General features: G+C 40.9%; 2 protein-coding genes across 4 annotated transcripts; both read right to left on the minus strand.

Annotated features, from left to right (window-relative positions):
- Positions 1-2,670: 2,670 nt before the first annotated feature.
- LOC124039538 (protein phosphatase 1 regulatory subunit 15B-like) lies at positions 2,671-6,968 on the minus strand. Of its 3 annotated transcripts, none has more exons than XM_046355631.1 (3): positions 6,392-6,968; positions 4,712-5,841; positions 2,671-3,287 (listed from the first exon to the last, which is right to left on the minus strand). In XM_046355631.1, the coding sequence occupies exons 1-3, from the start codon at positions 6,573-6,575 to the stop codon at positions 3,057-3,059; spliced, it is 1,545 nt and encodes a 514-aa protein (XP_046211587.1). In that variant the 5' UTR covers positions 6,576-6,968; the 3' UTR covers positions 2,671-3,056. The 3 variants fall into 3 exon arrangements, with proteins under 3 accessions (XP_046211587.1, XP_046211580.1, XP_046211597.1); XM_046355624.1 differs by having other exon boundaries at positions 4,712-5,907; XM_046355641.1 differs by having other exon boundaries at positions 4,712-5,907; positions 6,269-6,968.
- Positions 6,969-7,115: 147 nt separating this feature from the next.
- On the minus strand, positions 7,116-21,628 carry LOC124039554 (40S ribosomal protein S13). The gene is made up of 6 exons (XM_046355653.1): positions 21,519-21,628; positions 15,779-15,827; positions 10,050-10,128; positions 9,625-9,794; positions 7,725-7,825; positions 7,116-7,192 (listed from the first exon to the last, which is right to left on the minus strand). The coding sequence occupies exons 1-6, from the start codon at positions 21,539-21,541 to the stop codon at positions 7,159-7,161; spliced, it is 456 nt and encodes a 151-aa protein (XP_046211609.1). The 5' UTR covers positions 21,542-21,628; the 3' UTR covers positions 7,116-7,158.
- Between the last annotated feature and the right edge of the window lie 41 nt (positions 21,629-21,669).

Below are 21,669 nucleotides of genomic sequence, written 5' to 3' on the forward strand. Positions count from 1 at the left end.
GCTTTTGCATTACAGTGCATTCCATTCCACATTTTATTACATTACAGCCTTATTCTAAAAAATATATATATTATTATTTATTACATTTATTTGTTATTATCCTCAGCAATCTACACACAATAACCCATAATGACAAAGTGAAAACAAGTTTTTAGATTTTTTTGCTAATATATTAAAAATAAAAAACATCTTATTTACATAAGTACTCAGACTCTTTGCTATGAGGCTCGAAATTGAGCTCATGTGCATCCTGTTTCCATTGATCACCCTTGTGATGTTTCTACAACTTGATTGGAGTCAACCTGTGGTAAATTCAATTGATTGGACATGACTTGGAAAGGCACACACCTGTCTAAAGAAGGCCAATTTTTTTGCTTCTTTAATCACAACAACAGTTTTCAGCTGTGCTAACATAATTGCAAAAGGTTTTTCTAATTATCAATTAGCCTTTTTAAAATGAAAAACCTGGATTAGCTAACACAACATGCCATTGGAACACAGGAGTGATGGTTGCTGATAATGGGCCTGTAGATATTCCATTAAAAATCAGCTACAATAGTAATTTACAACATTAACAATGTCTACACTGTATTTCTGACCAATTTGATGTTATTTTAATGGACAAAAAATGCTTTTCTTTCAAAAATAATGACATTTTTGTGACCCCAAACTTTTGAACGGTAGGGTATATATTTATATACGTGTGTGTGTGTATATATGTATATGTGTATATATATATATGTGTGTATGTGTATATATGTGTGTATGTGTATATATGTGTATGTGTATGTGTATGTGTATGTATATATGTGTGTATGTGTATATATGTATATATGTGTGTGTATGTGTATATATGTATATATGTGTGTGTATGTGTATATATGTATATATGTATGTATGTGTATATATGTATATATGTGTGTGTATGTGTATGTGTGTATATATGTGTGTGTATGTGTATATATGTATATATATATGTGTATGTGTGTATATATGTATGTGTATATATATATGTGTATGTGTGTATATATATATATATATATATATACAATAAAAAAAGTGAATCACATTTTTACTTGGCATACGCCAGATTGGGAATACCTGTTCTAGATGATTCTGTGCTTCCAACTTTGTGGCAACAGTTTGGGGAAGGCCCCTTCTTGTTTCAGCATGTCAATGCCCCCATGCACAAAGCGAGGTTCATACAGAAATGGTTTGTCAAGATCGGTTTTATGGTGGCTAATTTCTGCATTACCAAATGAGAAACAAATTTCACACAGCAGTCAGAGTTATACTTAAACTACATGTTTAATAATAAGAACCTTGCAATAGCAATGAACTTTAAATGATGCGCCATTTCTCATGAACCATTGAACGTGACAACACAAAAGCACAAAGATCTTTTATAGCCAAGATACACCCCTCTCAACCTATATGACGAACAACAGACATATAGAATGGTCACAAGGTTAAGATTTGTATGAGAGATATCTATAAAACATAGCAGACAGTTACAACAGTTTGCATTGTAAAGACCAGAGTCTGGCCCTCCTACTCCAAACTGGAACCGTCTCCCTGGTACGGTGAAGAACAGAACCATTAGCTCATGTTCTCTGGAATTCTCTTTAGGCTTTATTACCCAAAGACATCGTAAATCTCCTGTCAGTGCTATCTCAGAGGCCCTTCGTAAAACACACACACAAGTTAACAGAATACTCTATTCTGTCGAATAAAACAACTATTATAATACAATAATCTTGCCATTTCCACGAGTTTGTAAGAACTTGACTGGTCTGCACAAAGCCTTAACCTCAGCCCCATCGCACACTTTTGGGAGGAATTGGAACGCAGACTGCGAGCCAGGCCTAATCGCCCAACATCAGTGCCCAACTTCACTAATGCTCTTGTGGCTGAATAGAAGCAAGTCCCCACAGCAATGTTCCAACATCTGGTGGAAAGCCTTCCCAGATGAAGAGGCTGTTATAGCAGCAAAGGGGGGACCAACTCCAAATGAATGCCCATGATTTTAGAATGAGATGTTCCACGAGCAATTGGTCTGATGTGAAAATATCTGGGATTGATCAAATGACCAATTAGTAGAAAAAAGATCAGAATTGGACTGCCTGTGTAAACAGCCTAAGGGACATAGTGTGAAAATAGGTAGGCAACTAGATTTATGTGGAGAATAGGTGAATATTGAAGTGAATGAAGGGACTTTTCTGCAAGATTATACAGAAAATACTGATAAGCCTGGTATTGTGGAGATTAATTGACTCATGTCAGCTCTATACATTACATTTCTATCTGCAGCATTGTGAACTTTCACTCCACTGAACACTCCCCAGGTGACCACACCCTCCCTGCTTTGTAGGCATGTCACAACAATCTGAGACAGAAAGCCTTTTGCCTTTACATGGAACAGCTGTGCCCACAAAAGGCATTAAATATAGACGTGACACATTATGCATTCAAGTTGACACTGACTTCTGTGTAGCTATGGTGACAGAGATATAGGTTTGGTTGACCTCACACAGGAGGGTCAAAGTATACCTCCCACTAAAATAATCACACCAACTGAAGTTTCATTCTGATTCAAGTTATTTCAATTTAAAAAGTAGACATTTAGTTATGGGTTTTCCTTATCCAAAGATGAATTACAGACCATTATAGTTATGGTGTCAAACAGGTTGTTTATTAACTGTAGTATGATCACAAATACCATCTGTTAATTATTTTAGTTCTAAATACACCACTTATCTGGATAAAGATTAACATTCCAAACTGGTACAATTCAAACAAGCTCCATAGGGCATTAATAAATTACATTGTAAGGCATACAAAAGTACATAACATATATTAATGTTGAATAATAACTATATCCAATATAAAAATCAGTGCAACAGTGTTGAGGTACAGTGCAGGTAGAATTTGATGCCAAATCCTATTGGCCTAAAACCACCATCTTTACATTATAATTGACCTAAAACCATATGTTGCATTGCAACCAATCAAAAGTTCTCGTTAGGAAGGTATGGTAAAACATTTGTGTTCAGAGCTCATGGACCAGGGGCATGGCTGATGTTGAAGTGCTTAGCAAATTTGCCCCGAATCGTGTCTCTGTGTGATTGACTGAAGCAGTAGCCAATGGCCTGCTCGGTTTCCTGGATCCTCTTTCGGAACCGGTCTCTGTCGCGGGCTAGTTCCTCCCAGGGTCCTTTGCGAGACATCTGCCGGGCAAAGGGCCAAGTATGCATCACATGGACCTGGACAAGTGGTGAGAACCGCACCTAAAGTACACAAACAGGTACACACGTCAGATGAGAGCATTTGACTGCAGTGTTGGGAGACAGTCACGCAACATTACTATCCTCTGACTCATGACTCTCGTATCATATGACAGGTTTAGTCATTACAACCTCTGTTGCTAAGCAACAATAAACAAGGACTTGGGTAAGCACACAAGTAAGCATACACTGTGTACGAGGCAGATGAGTCATTGAATGACCTCACCATCAACTATACTACAATTTACATTGGGGGAGATTCCACACTAGCGGAAGCAGGAAATATATTTTCGGTAACTCAAGATTGTTCGGGTAATTTTCACATGGAAACTCCATTGAGAGGAAGGCTGTTTAACATGCTTTTTACATTTGTATCCCAAACAATCTGTACATAATACAGACATCGTGGTGGCAATTACACTCCTTATAGTGTCCTAAAATATGGAGTATGTCTGGATTCTGAAATACAATTGTTGACATTTATTCAACATTAAAAATATTAATCTCAAAACTACCACTTTTGGTTCATTTTAAGACATCGTTTGGAACAATATACTCTAGAAGTACATCAAATTTCCAGAAGGGGCCCTCTGCTAATGCTGAAGTTATGATACATTTTATGAGCATCACCAACAAACACAGTGACTGGTAAATGGATTCAAATGAAACTCCCATCTGCTGGTGATTTGCTGAATTCGCAATCCTAAAGGAGGGCTGTGACTGGTTAATGACCTATAACTTCACTTTCTATGTATAAAATGGATTATATCGTTAAGAAGTACCAGAGAGCCCACTCTGGAAATGTGACATGTTTAAAGAGGATATTGTTCTAAACAATGTCAAAAGTTAGCTAAAAAATCAAAAAAGTGTAGCTTTGAGATATTCATATTTAAAATGTTGAATAAATTAATGTGTTTTTCTTCTTCTCCAGAATCTAGACATAATCCATGTTTGAGAGCTCACTATAAGGAGTATAAATGACACCAATATGTTGTCGGTTCACGGGTCTCAAAGGAGGCATGTATAAAAGTCTAAAAAGGGCCTAAAATGGCCACTCACGATTCTCTCAAACGGTTTGTGATACAAATGGAAAAAGCATATCAAACATCCTTTCTTGCCCAAATAAGTGTCTGAAAATTGCCAAAACAATCTGGAATACGAAAAAATATTTGCGCTTGTGTGGAATCGCCCATCACCTTTCTTATATATTTGTTTTGTATTTCTGAGTAAATAAGTGGTTCCCCCTTACTAATATTCAGTTCCTAATATTCAAGTATTATGTTTAGCCAATATGTAAACTTGAGCTATTAATAGTACATCATGTTTGGTTGCTAATGTTTATATGGGTGATGTGATGGGCATATCATTTTAAGGCAGTAAAACTACAACTATAGACTGAGGGATGTAGAACAGGGAAAACGAATTACCTTTTTAAGAGGGTGGTTGAACTTCTCCTGAGGTTGTCCTTCTGTTACTTTAGCTTCAGGTCTCCTCCAGGGCACTAGTGTAGTAGCTGGGTGGCAATGCTGCTTTAGCAGTCTCTTGGGTAGACAAGGCTTTGTGTGCCTGGTTGTTTGGAGGCTTTTGGCCACAACGCCCCTCTGCTTACCCTGGCCGGGTGGTGTCTGTGTGGGACAGGTCTGTGGGGTGAGTGAGTCTCCAGTGCTGAAGGCAGGTGGCTCTGTGGTTGTAGGGGAGCTCTGGAGGCAGGCACGGAAGTTCAGAGGGTGGTAAGGGTCTTCATTTTGGGAGCGGGACCTCCATAGCTGCTCCTCTGTGTCATCCTCAGAGGAGGAAGGGCCAGGGGTCTCGCTGTCAAAAGAACATGAGGGCAGGACTGAGGCCCTTTCAGCCTCCTGGGAGTGTGTAAGTGTTTTGTCAGTGTGAGGGACTGAGCTGGCTACAGATGCTGTGAAACACAGGGGGTTGTATGGGTCGACGGGGCTGGTGAAGAGCGCCCAGAGTCTGTCGCTCTCCTCTTCGTCCAGGTCTGCGCAGGAATCATCAGAACTCCCCCAGCTGCTTTCGCTATCTGAACGACTGGTCCAGATGTTCAAGCCACCGAGGCGCTCTTGAAGTTCTTCACCCGGCCGGCTGGACAAGTTACAGTCGAGGCCGCCGCCGCCAACTTGATCTTCATTTTTTGTTTCCTCCATATTGGAGCAGCTTGAATTGCAGGAGGGGAAAGAGAAGGGGTTGTAAGGGTCACTGGAGATGGCCAGGGACTCGCAAAGTGCTTTACTGTCCTCACTGTCAAATGCTCCCATGTTTCGGTCATCCTCTTTACCCCAGTAAACACTCAGATCATCTTCGGTGGTGTCATGTTTGGTTTTAAAGTCAAACACTTTCTCCTTGTTGTTGCGAGACATTTCATCCAAGCTGGAGCTATGGTCAGCGCTGCTCACTAACAGGTTACAGTCACTTGGAAAGCCCAGTTTCCAGCTGGGGTGGTGTCCAAGATAAAGTCCATAATCGCTATCCATCCTGGCATGGGACACAAAGTCGTCCACCAATCTGCAGCACATCGCCTCAGCCTGTAGACTGGGCAGAAAGGCCCCTGTGTGGGAATTTCCGGAGACAGAGTTGATTCTTAGGTGAACTTCAAACCTGAACATATGGAAAACTGTAAAAAAACAAAAACAAATAGGTTAGGCTACCTATATAGTTTGTCAAAACGTCCCTCTTTTTGCCTGATTAACCCAGACTGTATGGATTAAACAATGTACAAATTGTTGACATGTCATACCAAATAGACATGGTTCTATGTCCGGTATTGTAATTTGGACAATAAACGAGCCTACCAACCCCCCCACCCCAAATGTTTTATCAAATAAGGACATTAATGAACTTGTTATATTGTTACTGTCGCATGTTTTACAGTACAAGGTCAAAACAAGTTATAATCCGTGCGACATAGGACACATTTCCCCACACATAAAGGAAGTGAGGTTTCTGCATCCATTTTAAAAAAAATTTAATTTCACCTTTATTTAACCAGGTAGGCTCGTTGAAAACACGTTCTCATTTGTAACTGCGACCTGGCCAAGATAAAGCAAAGCAGTTTGACAGATACAACACCACAGAAATGGAAATGAACTTTACTGTACCTGACAAGAAACTGTAGTAAATGACATGGACCAACGACCGTAGTTGTTCCCACAGTACGGTCAGTATATGCATGATCCACGGTAGGAGTGCCATACCACGGTCGCCAAACCTCTCCATCGCAGTTCGATGAGAACTAGTCGCAGAAGAATTGATGCCACTTGATGCCATTTTAACTCGAGCCATGTCTATAATTCGAACAATTATCCTCACGTATTCTGATATCGCTCGTCGAAAACAACTAGATTACTCTCCCTCGTCAGTTGTCGTACCGTAAGAAAATATTTCATTTTCCCCTAAAGTATTACTTTCTACGTATGTAAAATATCTCAAACGTTGAGTAGTCGTGCAGGCATATTTTCAGTTGCGATGTTGTAGTAGAGTGAATGTCGAACAATTGCGACGACTCTCCTTAAATAAACAAGTTCGCGTCGTCGTATCATGCTGTGATTGGACAAGGTAAGCGTCAGTCACACCCAAGTACCTCCTCCTCATTGTAAACTCTCCCGCCACTCACGTGTTTCAGTGACGCATGGAAAGTTCCCGTAAATTCCCCTTGGCTGCCTCTGTAGTTCAGTATAAAATAAACGTATGACAACACAATAACACAAATAGAAACTCCCATTACATATCCATATTATGCAGCCATGTAATTCATTGTCTCATAAAGACATGTACAAATTATTCTCAAAAATGTCCTCATTAAATAAACACAAGACAATTAAATATTTGAATCCCAATTATTTATTTATCCAAAACTTGATGATGATTATGCCACCAAAGCAGAAGCTGTCGAGGACTCGCTGGAGAAAAAACATAAAGGAAATTATTAGAGACAGGAAAACGCAATTAATACTCTCACAAACCAAAAGTGAATCACCTAACCAAGCATGAAGAGAATACAAAGAACTGCTTTGCGTTTCAATTTACAACACAAATCAGGGCACCCCACTTCAACATTTTTTATATTTTTTAAATAATGACTACCATTCTAATTAGTTATATTTGACCCAAGATCAGACAACCCAGAAATAAACCATGGTTATAGTGTATAATACAGTGCTATATGAAGGGGACTGGCAGAGATGGCAGTGCAGCCACTCTGATAATTGACCTCCAGCATTCCTCTGGCACAACAGAAATATCTCAGCTCTTACAGGACAAAGAGTAGGACATAGAATTGTGCAGGAGTCATAGCGACCAAATTAAATGGCATAGACAGAGGTCTGGTACAGTAATATAATGGACATGTTATGAAGCAATTTGAGCTTAATTAAGTATGGCAGACTATGTTTGCCATACAAAAGAGCAGTAATTGTGTTTACTGGTACATACTACTTCCAGTTGGGAGCAAGTACTCTCTTGGTCTTGTAGTAACGGGCCAGTCTGTGGATCCTGCTCTCGGTGAGAATCAGGCGGAACTTGGCATCTTTGTCCTGAAAAAAAAACAGGGGTACAGACATTAGCATCTCTAGAAACAAAGTAGTTTAACAAGCTATTCTTAAAGAGTGCACACATGACTCATCCCCACATGCAGTACAAAAACACCAGACCCAGACAGGAGAGTGCTGTCCCTGATATGGCTCAATTTAACACATCTTGTGAAAGACAAAAACGTGTTTACATCGGTCGGCCTGATGACACTTTTGACGATTGTGAGATGGGGGTCACTTCGGCCATCAGATGTAAATATACTGAACAAAAATATAAAACGCAACATGCAACAATTTCATTGATTTTATTGAGTTACAGTTCATATGAGGAAATCAGTCAATTGAAATGAATTCATTAAAATCAAATCAAATCAAATTTTATTTGTCACATACACATGGTTAGCAGATGTTAATGCGAGTGTAGCGAAATGCTTGTGCTTCTAGTTCCGACAATGCAGTGATAACCAACAAGTAATCTAACTAACAATTCCAAAACTGTCTTATACACAGTGTAAGGGGATAAGGAACATGTACATAAGGATATATGAATGAGTGATGGTACAGAGCAGCATACAGTAGATGGTATCGAGTACAGTATATACATATGAGATGAGTGTGATTAGTCCCTAATCTATTAATTTCACATGACTGGGAATACAGATATGCATCTGCTGGTCACAGATACCTTAAAAAAAGCTAGGAGCGTAGATCAGAAAACCAGTCAGTATCTGGTGTGACCACCATTTGCCTCATGCAGCGCGACACATTTCCTTTGCATAGAGTTGATCGGGCTGTTGATTGTGGCCTGTGGAATGTTGTCCCACTCCTCTTCAATGTTTGTGCCAAGTTCCTGGATATTGGTGGGAACTGGAACACGCTGTCATACACGTTGATCCAGAGCATCCTAAACATGCTTAGTGGGTGACATGTCTTGTGAGTATGCAGGCCATGGAAGAACTGCGGCATTTTCAGCTTCCTGGAATTGGGAACAGAGACTTGCAACATGGGGCCGTGCATTATCATGCTGAAACATAAGGTGATGGGGGCGGATGAATAGCACAACAATGGGCCTCAGGATCTCGTCACGGTATCTGTTTATTAAAATTGCCATCGATAAAATGCCATTTTGACCGTTGTCCGTAGCTTATGCCTGCCCATACCATAACCCCATCGCCACCATGGGGCACTCTGCTCACAACGTTGACATCAGCAAACCGCTCGCCCACACGATACAGGTGGTCTGTGATTGTGAGGCAGGAAGGTTGTACTGCCAAATTCTCTAAAACGAGGTTGGACGAGGCTTATGGTAGAGAATTAAACATTAAATTATCCGGCAACAGCTCTGATGGACATTCCTGCAGTTAGCATATCAATTGCACAGTCCCTCAAAACTTGAGACATCTGTGGCATTGTGTTGTGTGATAAACTGAACATTTTAGACTAGCCTTTTATTGTCCCCAACACACGGTGCACCTGTGTAATGTTCACGCTGTTTAATCAGCTTCTTGATATGCCACACCTGTCAGGTGGATGGATTATCTTGGACGGGCGGCAGGAAGCCTAGTGGTTAGAGCGTTGGGCAAGTAACCGAAAGGTTGCTAGCTCGCTTAAAGGGACAGCGTTCTGAATAAAATACGGCTTATGAAAATATCATCCTCCCTGCCTTGAAGTAAACACTGAAATGTTACAACTAGATTTCACCCATCAAGCCATATTAAATCAGTCATTGGCCTACCTCAAGGAAGGATGTATTTTCAAAGTGTGCCATCATAGCCTATGTTATGTTATGTGAGCCTGCTCACCTTTCTGTTCCTCTCCAGATGCTTCCTGACAGCCACAGCCTTCTTGATGAGGTGGTACAGGTCCTCGGGAAGATCTGGGGCCAGGCCCTTGGTCTTGAGGATCCTCAGAATCTTGTTCCCGGTGACAAACCGCACCTGGGCCACACCGTGGGAGTCCCTCAGAATGACACCTGGACAGAGAGGGGGAGGAAGGAAGGGACAGAGTCAACTGGACAGTCAAGAGAAATGACCGTAATCATGGTTGGATACCTTTCTGTTTGGCATGACACCAAAGCAGTTTGCCCATGAGGAAACAGACAGGCACCCCTGTTAGCCTAAATCCAGCTTTATTCAGAACTCACCCAAAGATGACAATTCAACAACAATGAATAGATAAAGCTCTCATTCATGGACCGTCAGCTGGTATTTGCTATTGTTGCACTTACCAATCTGAGATGGGGTCAATCCCTTCTTGGCCAGCTTGAAGATCTGTTCCTTGACATCATCAGATGTCAGCTTCAGCCACTGGAAGAGAACACCATAAGAGTGTTATGCCATTGAAGGCCGGAACATGAGGAGGGCTGACTTTTCATCGATGATGACCTCACCCAGACCGAAAACGGATATGAAAATGTTCCTTAATCCATGCTTGGAAGGATAGCTACTCCCGATTATAAGGAGTACACTGACATCATCCATGCCTGGATTGACAAACCTTTTCATATATACTTGGAGTCTGGGTTCAGCGAGCAGACCAGGAAATGAGCAATCTAAGCTCCAACCAGTGTAACGCCTAGCCACATTCTGTAACCAGGTGTGTGAAGCTCCCGTACGGAGTTAATTATTGGCTCCATACTCACCAATTACAGAAGAATGTCCACCAAACTAAATTTAGCAGTACTTTCAGAAGGCTTCGTGGCTTATAAACTCCTGTGGCTAGTTACCCATGAAACCAGGCAATTAGAAAATGGTGAGTTGTTTAATTTATTTTTTACAATATGCACAAATAAAATAATATACATGCTATCATAATTTTTTCCAAAATAATCTCATTGATCAAGATCATTCTGCCTGATGAACAGTTGGGGGTTAACTGCCTTGCTCAAGGGCAGAATGGCAGATTTTTCCACCTTGCCTCCTCTGGGATTTGAACCAGCAACTATTCATATACATTATTTGTCTTCAGGAAGGACTACGCAACAGCATTTTTTTTGAGAGGAATTGGAGATTCCATATAGGCTGATACTTAAAAAAAAATCCATGTCAAGGTTTGGCATTTACTGCCACTTTTTGTGAGTTTGGTATACATCCGGAGGAAAGTGAGCTGTTTAGCATCTTCAACATAGGAGGGCCAAGCACAGGAAGTAGCTCTTTCAGTAGTTTATTTGAAATAGAGTCCAGTAGGCAGCTGGAAGGTTTAGAGGCTATGGCTATGTTTGTGAATGTATCGAGAGATATGTGATTTAAAAACTTGATTGTCTCGATTGATCTTAGGCCCTGGCAGTTCTTGGCAGACTCGGGCAATTGAGTTTTGGAGAAATACGCAGATTCAAAGAAGAGTCCATAATTAGAAAGCAAATTATCTTTTTGTCTAAGAAGTTCATGAATTCAACACTGCTGAAGGCCATCCTCTCTTGGGGAATACTGATTTTTAGTTAGCTTTGTGATCATATCAAAAATAAAATTGATTGTTTTTATTCTACTCAATTAGGTTGGAAAAGTAGGCTGATTGAGAAGCAGTGAGGGCCCTTTGATACTCAATTAGGTTGGAAAAGTAGGCTGATTGAGCAGCAGTGAGGGCCCTTTGATATTGCACGGTACTATCTTTCCAAGATAGTCAGAACACTTCCAGTTTGGTGGAGCGCCTCTTCCATTGCAATTTTCTGGAAGCTTGCTTCAGGGCTCGGGTATTTTCTGTATAGCAGGGAGCTCATTTCTTGTGACAAATTATTTTTGTTTTTAGAGGTGCGACTGCATCTAGGGTATTTCTTAAGTGATAATGCCCGTGAAGCCAGTGTTTGGAGGATATATTGGCACAGGTGTTGTTAGTCGAGGGCTGGCAAACCGTGCCAATATATCCTCCTAACACCGGCTTCGTTCATTCTATCGGTTCAGTCATTTTGTTCTGTATCTATGGACGCGACCCAGTTGTTTTGTTCTAAATGTTCCATTGCCATACTGGCTGGCAACGTTCTTATCCCTTGCTTGCTAGCTAGCCAACTATGGCTAACTTAGTCACGTTCTGCAGCCAGAATAACAGCAAAGTAGCCGCATTTGCATTTGTTTACGCTGTTCTCTAGTGAAATTTATTTTGATACATCCATAACAATGAGCTAATGAGGTGCGATTTAGATGGAACAGAGTAAATAGACATTTTAATGTCAGATATTTAGCCGGTGCTAACTTGTGGAATGCGGTTTTAACCAATCAGCATTATTATTATTTTACTCCAACGTCCTTGGGTAGGTGGAGGGAGTCTGGAAGGGAATCCTTTGGGTTGTCCGAGAATTTATATAGTGTCTTTTGAAAATCCTTGGTTGGGGTCTGAGTAGATTATTTGTTGCGATTGCAAAAACATTTAAATTCCCAATATTTATTCCACAGGACAAAACTAAATCCAGGGATTGACTGTGGCAATGCGTAGGCCTGGAGACATGTTGGACAAAACACACTGAGTCGACGATGGCTCCAAAATCATTTTGGAGTGGGTCTGTGGACTCTTCCAAGCGAATACTGAAGTTACCAAAAATGTGAATATTATCTGGGCGGTTTCTCTATAAAAGTTGCTGACCGCACACCAATACACAAACTATCACAATAATATAATAACATATAATGGGTTTCTAAACATTTCTGTAAAAAGTTAGACGCACAAATATCACAACTCCCAAGACTAACATCTCACCATTACAATAACAAGGGAGGTTATTTTTTTTTTGTTGGGGGGGGTATGATATTTGTCTAACTTTAACTTTCTCACTCATTATTCACGAGTCATTCAGGATTATCCATAATCATGGTGGCATCCACATGAATGTAGTTTTAAAAAATGGAATTCTTATTTACAAAAGGGTTGGCTGTCTGAGTGATAATTTGTATTGGTGTGCGGTGAGCAACTTTTATAGAGACCACCCAGAATTATCTTTGCCATTTGCCTCTCTTAAAAAAGCCAAACCTTGACCCAGAAAATAGAAAAAACTATCGGCCTATATCGAATCTTCCATTCCTCTCAAAAATGTTAGAAAAGGCTGTTGCGCAGCAACTTACTGCCTTCCTGAAGACAAACAATGTATACGAAATGCTTCAGTCTGGTTTTAGACCCCATCATAGCACTGAGACGGCACTTGTGAAGGTGGTAAATTACATTTTAATGGCATCGGACCGAGGCTCTGCATCTGTCCTCGTGCTCCTAGACCTTAGTGCTGCTTTTGATACCATCGATCACCACATTATTTTGGAGATTGGAAACCCAAATTGGTCTACACGGACAAGTTCTGGCCTGGTTTAGATCTTATCTTTCGGAAAGATATCAGTTTGTCTCTGTGAATGGTTTGTCCTCTGACAAATCAACTGTAAATTTCGGTGTTCCTCAAGGTTCCGTTTTAGGACCACTATTGTTTTCACTATATATTTTACCTCTTGGGGATGTTATTCGAAAACATAATGTTAACTTTCACTGCTATGCGGATGACACACAGCTGTACATTTCAATTAAACATGGTGAAGCCCCAAAATCGCCCTTGCTAGAAGCATGTGTTTCAGACATAAGGAAGTGGTTGGCTGCAAACTTTCTACTTTTAAACTCGGACAAAAAAGAGATGCTTGTTCTAGGTCCCAAGAAACAAAGAGATCTTCTGTTGAATCTGACAATTAATCTTAATGGTTGTACAGTCGTCTCAAATAAAACTGAAGGACCTCGGCGTTACTCTGGACCCTGATCTCTCTTTTGAAGAACATATCAAGACCATTTTAAGGACAGCTTTTTTCCATCTATGTAACATTGCAAAAATCAGAAACTTTCTGTCCAAAAATGATGCAGAAAAATGAATCCATGCTTTTGTCACTTCTAGGTTAGACTACTGCAATGCTCTACTTTCCGGCTACCCGGATAAAGCACTAAATAAACTTCAGTTGGTGCTAAATACGGCTGCTAGAATCCTGACTAGAACCAAAAAATGTGATCATATTACTCCAGTGCTAGCCTCTCTACACTGGCTTCCTGTCAAAGCAAGGGCTGATTTCAAGGTTTTACTGCTAACCTACAAAGCATTACATGGGCTTGCTCCTACCCATCTCTCTGATTTGGTCCTGCCGTACATACCTACACGTACGCTACGGTCACAAGACGCAGGCCTCCTAATTGTCCCTAGAATTTCTAAGCAAACAGCTGGAGGTAGGGCTTTCTCCTATAGAGCTCAATTTTTATGGAACGGTCTGCCTCTACATGTCAGAGACGCAAACTTGGTCTCAACCTTTAAGTCTTTACTGAAGACTCATCTCTTCAGTGGGTCATATGATTGAGTGTAGTCTGGCCCAGGAGTGGGAAGGTGAACGGAAAGGCTCTGTGGGAAGGTGAACGGAAAGGCTCTGGAGCAACGAACCGCCCTTGCTGTCTCTGCCTGGCCGGTTCCCCTCTTTCCACTGGGATTCTCTGCCTCTAACCCTATTACAGGGGCTGAGTCACTGGCTTACTGGGGCTCTCTCATGCCGTCCCTGGAAGGGGTGCGTCACCTGAGTGGGTTGATTCACTGATGTGGTCATCCTGTCTGGGTTGGCGCCCCCCTTGGTTTGTGCCATGGCGGAGATCTTTATGGGCTATACTCAGCCTTGTCTCAGGAAGGTAAGTTGGTGGTTGAAGATGTCCCTCTAGTGGTGTGGGGGCTGTGCTTTGGCAAAGTGGGTGGGGTTATATCCTTCCTGTTTGGCCCTGTCCGGGGGTGTCATCGGATGGGGCCACAGTGTCTCCTGACCCCTCCTGTCTCAGCCTCCAGTATTTATGCTGCAGTAGTTTGTGTCGGGGGGCTAGGGTCAGTTTGTTATATCTGGAGTACTTCTCTTGTCCTATTCGGTGTCCTGTGTGAATCTAAGTGTGCGTTCTCTAATTCTCTCCTTCTCTCTTTCTTTCTCTCTCTCGGAGGACCTGAGCCCTAGGACCATGCCCCAGGACTACCTGACATGATGACTCCTTGCTGTCCCCAGTCCACCTGGCCGTGCTGCTGCTCCAGTTTCAACTGACCTGAGCCCTAGGACCATGCCCCAGGACGACCTGACATGATGACTCCTTGCTGTTCCCAGTCCACCTGACCGTGCTGCTACTCCAGTTTCAACTGTTCTGCCTTATTATTATACGACCATGCTGGTCATTTATGAACATTTGAACATCTTGGCCATGTTCTGTTATAATCTCCACCCGGCACAGCCAGAAGAGGACTGGCCACCCCACATAGCCTGGTTCCTCTCTAGGTTTCTTCCTAGGTTTTGGCCTTTCTAGGGAGTTTTTCCTAGCCACCGTGCTTCTACACCTGCATTGCTTGCTGTTTGGGGTTTTAGGCTGGGTTTCTGTACAGCACTTTGAGATATCAGCTGATGTACAAAGGTCTATATAAATAAATTTGATTTGAGACACAAAGGATAGCTGCGTTCTAAGACCCGCTACCTCCACCACATATGACAAAATTAACTGTACAAAACCAAAGATATGGATTATGCAATTGATCTTGTGTCATCATGTTGACTACAACCTTTTACTAACATCACCAATCTGAGGTAAAAAGGATGTGCAATTCTCCCTAATTCAATGTGGTCAAAACGTCAGCTTGCAGTAACACATACTGTCCACATGCTGGAAACTAGCGTAATAATTCAATATCTTAATTTAGGATGATAGTAAATGAAGCAAGATTTTTTTCAATAATCACACATTTCTCACTAGTGGAACCATTTTGAGATTACAAAAATGCTCTTATTCACAATTTAACCGGGTGCTCTAGAAAGAACTCCCATATCTACAGCAGCCCATTCATTTGACTTCCCTACCATCAGGTAGGTGTCCACTCACCTTCTTACCGAAGGCTTACTTACCAGTCTTATGTAGACACTAGCTGCCTACATCCACTCGTATAGTATACAGCAGACCAATATTGACCCAACAATACTGATGAACCGTTGTACTTACAGTGGGGACACTTCGCCTGTAAGGCAGCGCCGACTGGGACAAGCCCTTTCTGCAACAGACATGGCATTCACATTAGTTGGGCAATTTATAAGTAGCTAAACTGGCAGCAAACAGGTTGAAAAATGTTTGTGTGCGGTGCAATTCATTGTTGGCTACAAATTCAGTGAACCGACCGAGATGGTGATAAGACTGAGTCTGTCAAATACTAACGTTTGTAGGGTGTTAGTTCACGTGACAAAATCTGAACGCTGACCGGGAATACGGTTTGATTCTGGTGCTCACTTTATTAATCATGATATTGTGGTGGAAATTCAACACCAGAGACACCTGAAGCCAATATTCAATTACTATTTATATTCAATGAATAATCACTATTTATTATCAGTTATTGTAGAGGTTACAACACATGTACAAGTCTGTCACAAGCTCCTCCAGGGCGGTCCCTTCAGTCCTCTTATTTACTGCTATATAATAAATAATAAAAATAATATGCCATGTAGCAGACGCTTTTATCCAAAGCGACTTACAGTCATGTGTGCATACATTTTACGTATGGGTGGTCCCGGGAATCGAACCCACTACCCTGGCGTTACAAGCGCCATGCTCTACCAACTGAGCTACAGAAGGACCACATATAAAAAAGCTACATAGGCATTGTTCATGGGGTTGGTTCCTGCAAGTGACTGGTTAACCAGGAAACTGAGCAATGTCTCCCTTCTTAAAACCTCTTGAGTGTCGGGGGCAGTATTTTGATGTTTGGATGAAAAAACGTACCCATATTAAACTGCCTATTTCTCAGGCCCAGAATCTAGAATATGCATATAATTGTCAGACTAGGATAGAAAACACTCTAAAGTTTCCAAAACTGTCAAAATATTGTCTGTGAGTATAACAGAACTGATATTGCAGGCGAAAACCTAAGGAAAATCAAACCAGTAAGTGGCTTCTATTTTGAAAGCTCCATGTTCCATAGCCTGCCTTTGCTCCATTTAAAGGGATATCAACCAGATTCCTTTTCCTATGGTTTCCCCATGGTGTGAACAGTCTTTAGACATAGTTTCAAGCTTTTATTTTGAGAAAATGAGCAAGAAAGATCACATCGCATCATTGTATGGCCGAGTGCCAGCAGCGTTTTGTATGCGCAACAGCTTAGAGCATTCATTTTCCTCTCTCTCTCTCTGAAGAAGCTACATTCCCGGTTTATATACGATTGATTATATATTGTAAAAACAAACCTTGGATTGATTATAAAAAAACGTTTGGCATGTTTCTACAAACATTACAGATACTATTTGGAATTTTAGTCTGCGATGTCATGACCGCTCGAGCCTGTTGATTTCTGAACATAACGCGCCAACCAAAAGGAGTTATTTTAGATATAAAAATAATATTTATGGAACAAAATGAACATTTATTGTGTAACTGGGAGTCTCTAGATTATCAAAGGTAAGCGATTTAATTTATTGCTTTTCTGACTTTCGTGACCAATCTACTTGGCTAATATCTGTTTGCAATACTTTTCCTACTGAGAGAGATGTGCTTACATAAACGCTTGGTATGCTTTCGCCGAAAAGCTTTATTGAAATCTGACCCACCAGGTGGATTAACAACAAGCTAAACTGTGTTTTGCTATATTGCACTTGTGATTTCATGAAAATTAAATATTTTTAGTGATTTAATTTGAATTTGGCGCTCTGCAATTCTGCGGTGGTTGACGAAAATGATCCCGCAAACGGGATGGGTGCATCAAGAAGTTGACTTCCAGAACATATTCTATCAGTTCTGCCAATTGGTCTGACTGAGGAGGAGGTCAGTCACCTGCACGAACTAAGATAGCCTTGAATTATACACCGTATGCATCTTCTCTATCTCTTCAGACAATACCATTTTATTAACTGAATTAAATGTAAATATTTTTTTACAAAAATCTTCCGTAATATGTTGTGAATAACAAAATATTGTAAATGTCAGTGTTGTCTGATAAACCATTTGTGAGCATCTCTGATTCGGGGGAGCAAGCTCAATCAGAGCGGTTTGACGCTTCTGACAACCACTTTTCGGGCTCTCCTGAAAATACTGTTTTCAGATTCGTCCATTTCTGTAGATGTCATATTGTTCAATCAAACTATTAGAGTATCAACTCGAAGAAGACAAGTTGACTGACTTCTGGAAGGAGTTTTATGGAGCAAGTGCAAAAATCGTCTGAGTGAGAATGTAAGCAACAAACAAGCATTCATCCTCACTGTGACCATATACAAAAACGTATATCACTACAAAGCTCAGGTTCTTGGTAGCATTTTAATATGCTGCTATAAAGATTTCATGCTGAATTGTTGAAGCGATCATAGGTTTACCGCGAGTAGGTGGCTAACAAGCCGTTTAGCTAGCTAGCTAACATTAGCTGAGGGATAGAGTGGGCCGTTTTCTCCTCTCACTGCATTCTCAAGACTCCCTCTCTCGCTCGATTTGGTGAAACAAAAATTCACTATAATCAATTTAAACCTCAGTTTCAATTGCTTCATATCAAATTGTTCCTCTGAATTGGGAAACCATGCAGTTTATTAGGCTACAGATGAAATAAGTTATGATGAATGTCACAGGGTGGTGAAAGGGCATGGTGATATTGATGCTCCTTTCCAATAAATATGGGGGTCTTATTCTGGTGACATGATGATAGAAGCTTGACTGCCATTTGACAAATAAAGATATTCTTGCTCCTATCTATAATATTCTCATCATGTAGATGAGCCTACCCGCATTGTTTCTGCAAGCTGTTGGATAGAGAACATGTGCCAGGACCAGAGTAGGCACATTTGCTGTTTAATGCAACAGTTTTGTGACCAAACTATCAGAGGAGTTGAAAATGCAATGAAATGAAAACTTGGGAGTAGGAAATTACATTTTGTCTATAATCACACTTATTTTTATTCCAACAAGTCCATTTGGTGGAAACACTGGTGGGGAAATGCATATATTTTCATTATGCAGGTTTTACAATATTCGTATGAAAATCTGTCACCAATTAGATGGAAACCTAGCAATTGTCAATGATTTTATTGCATACTTACAATATGTGCATAAATTAACAGCCAATTTGCATATGTATATTTCATTATATTCCATTTTAACATGCACATAATATTGTATAACCCCTGAAACTATCATGTTGATAGGACATTCCTTTCTTGAGATATGAGTTTCATAAGGGATGCGTTCCATGGAAAATAATGAACGACGTGGAAGGTGTGTTCCACAACGCGCTAGCGGAGTGGAACTGACCTTCCACCCATGGGAGTTGTATTATTAACCAGAAAACGCATAGAGCCCCGAGTTGATTATCCCTTTCATACCGTGGTTATAATTTAACACATTTGCCAGTCTTTTTGTTCTGTATCTATGGACACGACCCAGTTGTTGGTTCTAAATGTTCCATTGCCATACTGGCTGGCAACGCTATTATCCCTTGCTTGCTAGCTAGCCAACTACGGCTAACTTACAGTCACGTCAAACAGTGCAGACAGAATAACAACAGAAGCTGCATTTGTTTAAGCTGTTTTCTAGTGACATGTATGTGGATACATCCATAACAATGAGCTAATGAGGCACGATTTCACCTAGCATAGAAAATATGCTCACTTGTCAGGACAATGTTGTTCAGAGGAGCTAGCCAACAACACAGCTACAGTAACACAATCACTTCAAACTGACGCTGGAAAACGGCAAACTAGCTGCGTTTCGTTTTCCCTTTTTTTAATTTACTTTTCTTTGCACATAAAACTGATTCATGATTTCAACTGGCTCAGAAACGCTGCTTGCATTCTTTCTCTCGCCCTGACCAGTACGCATTCATTACTATGGGACAGTTGGAGAATGAATTTGAATATGGAAACAATGTTGGAGAAAGTATATACAAATTTCTGCTGTTGAAAACTAAATATTACTCTAAAAATAATGTGAGAATGTCTACATGGTTTTTATAATAGTGGAGATCAACTTTATAAACTTCCCTGCCTGAGCTGATGAGACAGTGGATTGCGCAGTCAGATGGAACAGAGTAAATAGGAATTTTAACGTCATAGATTTACCCGGTGTTAACTTGTGGAATAGACACCGTCTGAAATGCACTTTTAACCTATCAGCATTCAGGATTAGACCCACCAGTTATATAATTAAGCTGTAAGGCCGAAGGAGGTGTGGTTTATGGACAATATGCCACGGCTAAAGTCTGTTCTTTCAGCCAATCAGCATTCAGCTAGGGCTCGAAACACATGTCGACATCGACATCGACATCGACACCCAGTTTATGTTTGTTAGTCAGAGTCCAGTCTGTCATTTTGGTGCTATTTTTGGAAAAGGCTTTGCCATTGACCTGTGTCTCCAACACTCTACTCAGCAAATTGGAAGTAGTCTATCACAGTGCTATATACTACCCACCATTGCGACCTGTATGCCCTCGCGACATATCCGTCGCCAAACCCACTGGATCCAGGTCATCTAGAAGTCTTTGCTTGGTAAAGCCCGCCGTCGCAGTTTACTGGTCCCCATAGCAACACCCACCCGTAGCACACGCTCCAGCAAGTATATTTCACTGGTCATCCCCAAAGCAAACTCCACCTTTAGCCGCCTTTCCTTACAGTTCTCTGCTGCCAACGACTGGAACGAACTGCAAAGGTCACTGAAGCTGGAGACTTATATCTCCCTCACTAACTATAAGCATCAGCTGTCAGAGCAGCTTACCGATCACTGCACCTGTACACAGCCCATCTGTAAATAGTCCACCCAACTACCCCATCCCCATATATTTCTTGTTTGCTCTTTTGCAACACAGTATCTCTGCTTGCACATCATCATCTGCACATCTATCACTCCAGTCAGTGTTAAATGCTCAATTGTTATTACTTCGCCACTATGGCCTATAAATTATTGCCTTACCTCCCTAATCTTACTTTTGCACATGTAACGGGATGTGAAACTGCTAGCTAGCTAAATAGCGTTTCAATTGGTGACGTCACTTGCTCTGAGACCTTGATGGGCGAGGGGACGGTCTAAAATTATACTGTTACACACACACTGCATTTAGATTTTTCTATTGTGTTATTGACTGTACGTTTTGTTTATCCCACTGTAGTTTTTGTCGCAATGCTTTGCTTTATCTGGGGCCGGGTCGCAGTTTTAAATGATAACTTGTTTTCAACTGGCCTACCTGATTAAATTTAAAAAATCTGATAAAAATAAAAGTGAAATTTTAAAAATCTGACCACACTGTGCTTCTGAGTCTGTTGTGTCATTTGGTATGCTCCGTTCAGCCCTAAAAACAATGTTTATTTTACCACTATAACACCCTAACGTTAGCTAAAATGGCCCCATTGAGACAAGACTACATTGAAAAGAAAACAGGGAGTTACCGTTAGTTCATAACGTTATATGCTAGTGATAAAGTGTTTGTGTGATGGATACCTTAGATTGCTGACTTTACATCATCTCGCAGGGAAGTGTGTTGGCTAAATAACGTTAGCTAGCAGTAACCAGTTATACGACTGGCTGTAACTAGCTTGTAGCTGGCTAAGTTAGCTTGCTAAATGGGGCAATGTTTAAACTCTTAATTTATTGGGACTGGGGCGATTTAGACGGTTCAATGTGGATGTCATGTGTAGATAATATATTCCCATTGCATAAATGGTAAATATATTTAATAACTGATGTTTAAAAAGCTGTTTTGTACGGTGAAAATAAAGCTTACCCGGGAGCGTGCATGCGACCCATAATAGCAGTAGAGAAAGAGAGAGCCTTGGATGGCTGGTCGTTCGTGAACGAACAGCTCTTTTGGTGAACGTTGGGAACCAAGGGAGTTGTTCATTTGGCTCACTGATTTGCATACTGTTAATCAAAGA

The sequence above is a fragment of the Oncorhynchus gorbuscha genome, linkage group LG01 (genome assembly GCF_021184085.1).
Source record: "Oncorhynchus gorbuscha isolate QuinsamMale2020 ecotype Even-year linkage group LG01, OgorEven_v1.0, whole genome shotgun sequence".
NCBI lineage: Eukaryota > Metazoa > Chordata > Actinopteri > Salmoniformes > Salmonidae > Oncorhynchus > Oncorhynchus gorbuscha.

What these genes read in the sequence shown, in the direction of transcription:
- LOC124039538 (XM_046355624.1), bottom strand. Translation starts at nt 6,575, where the DNA reads ATGGCTCGAGTTAAAATGGCATCAAGTGGCATCAATTCTTCTGCGACT. An exon ending in TTACTACAGTTTCTTGTCAG is followed by an intron (nt 5,908 to 6,391) that starts GTACAGTAAAGT and finishes GTTTTTTTACAG; the next exon opens with TTTTCCATATGTTCAGGTTT. An exon ending in TCAACCACCCTCTTAAAAAG is followed by an intron (nt 3,288 to 4,711) that starts GTAATTCGTTTT and finishes TGTGTACTTTAG; the next exon opens with GTGCGGTTCTCACCACTTGT.
- LOC124039554 (XM_046355653.1), bottom strand. Translation starts at nt 21,541, where the DNA reads ATGGGTCGCATGCACGCTCCCGG. An exon ending in GGTCGCATGCACGCTCCCGG is followed by an intron (nt 15,828 to 21,518) that starts GTAAGCTTTATT and finishes TGTCTGTTGCAG; the next exon opens with AAAGGGCTTGTCCCAGTCGG. An exon ending in ATTGACCCCATCTCAGATTG is followed by an intron (nt 9,795 to 10,049) that starts GTAAGTGCAACA and finishes CTCTCTGTCCAG; the next exon opens with GTGTCATTCTGAGGGACTCC.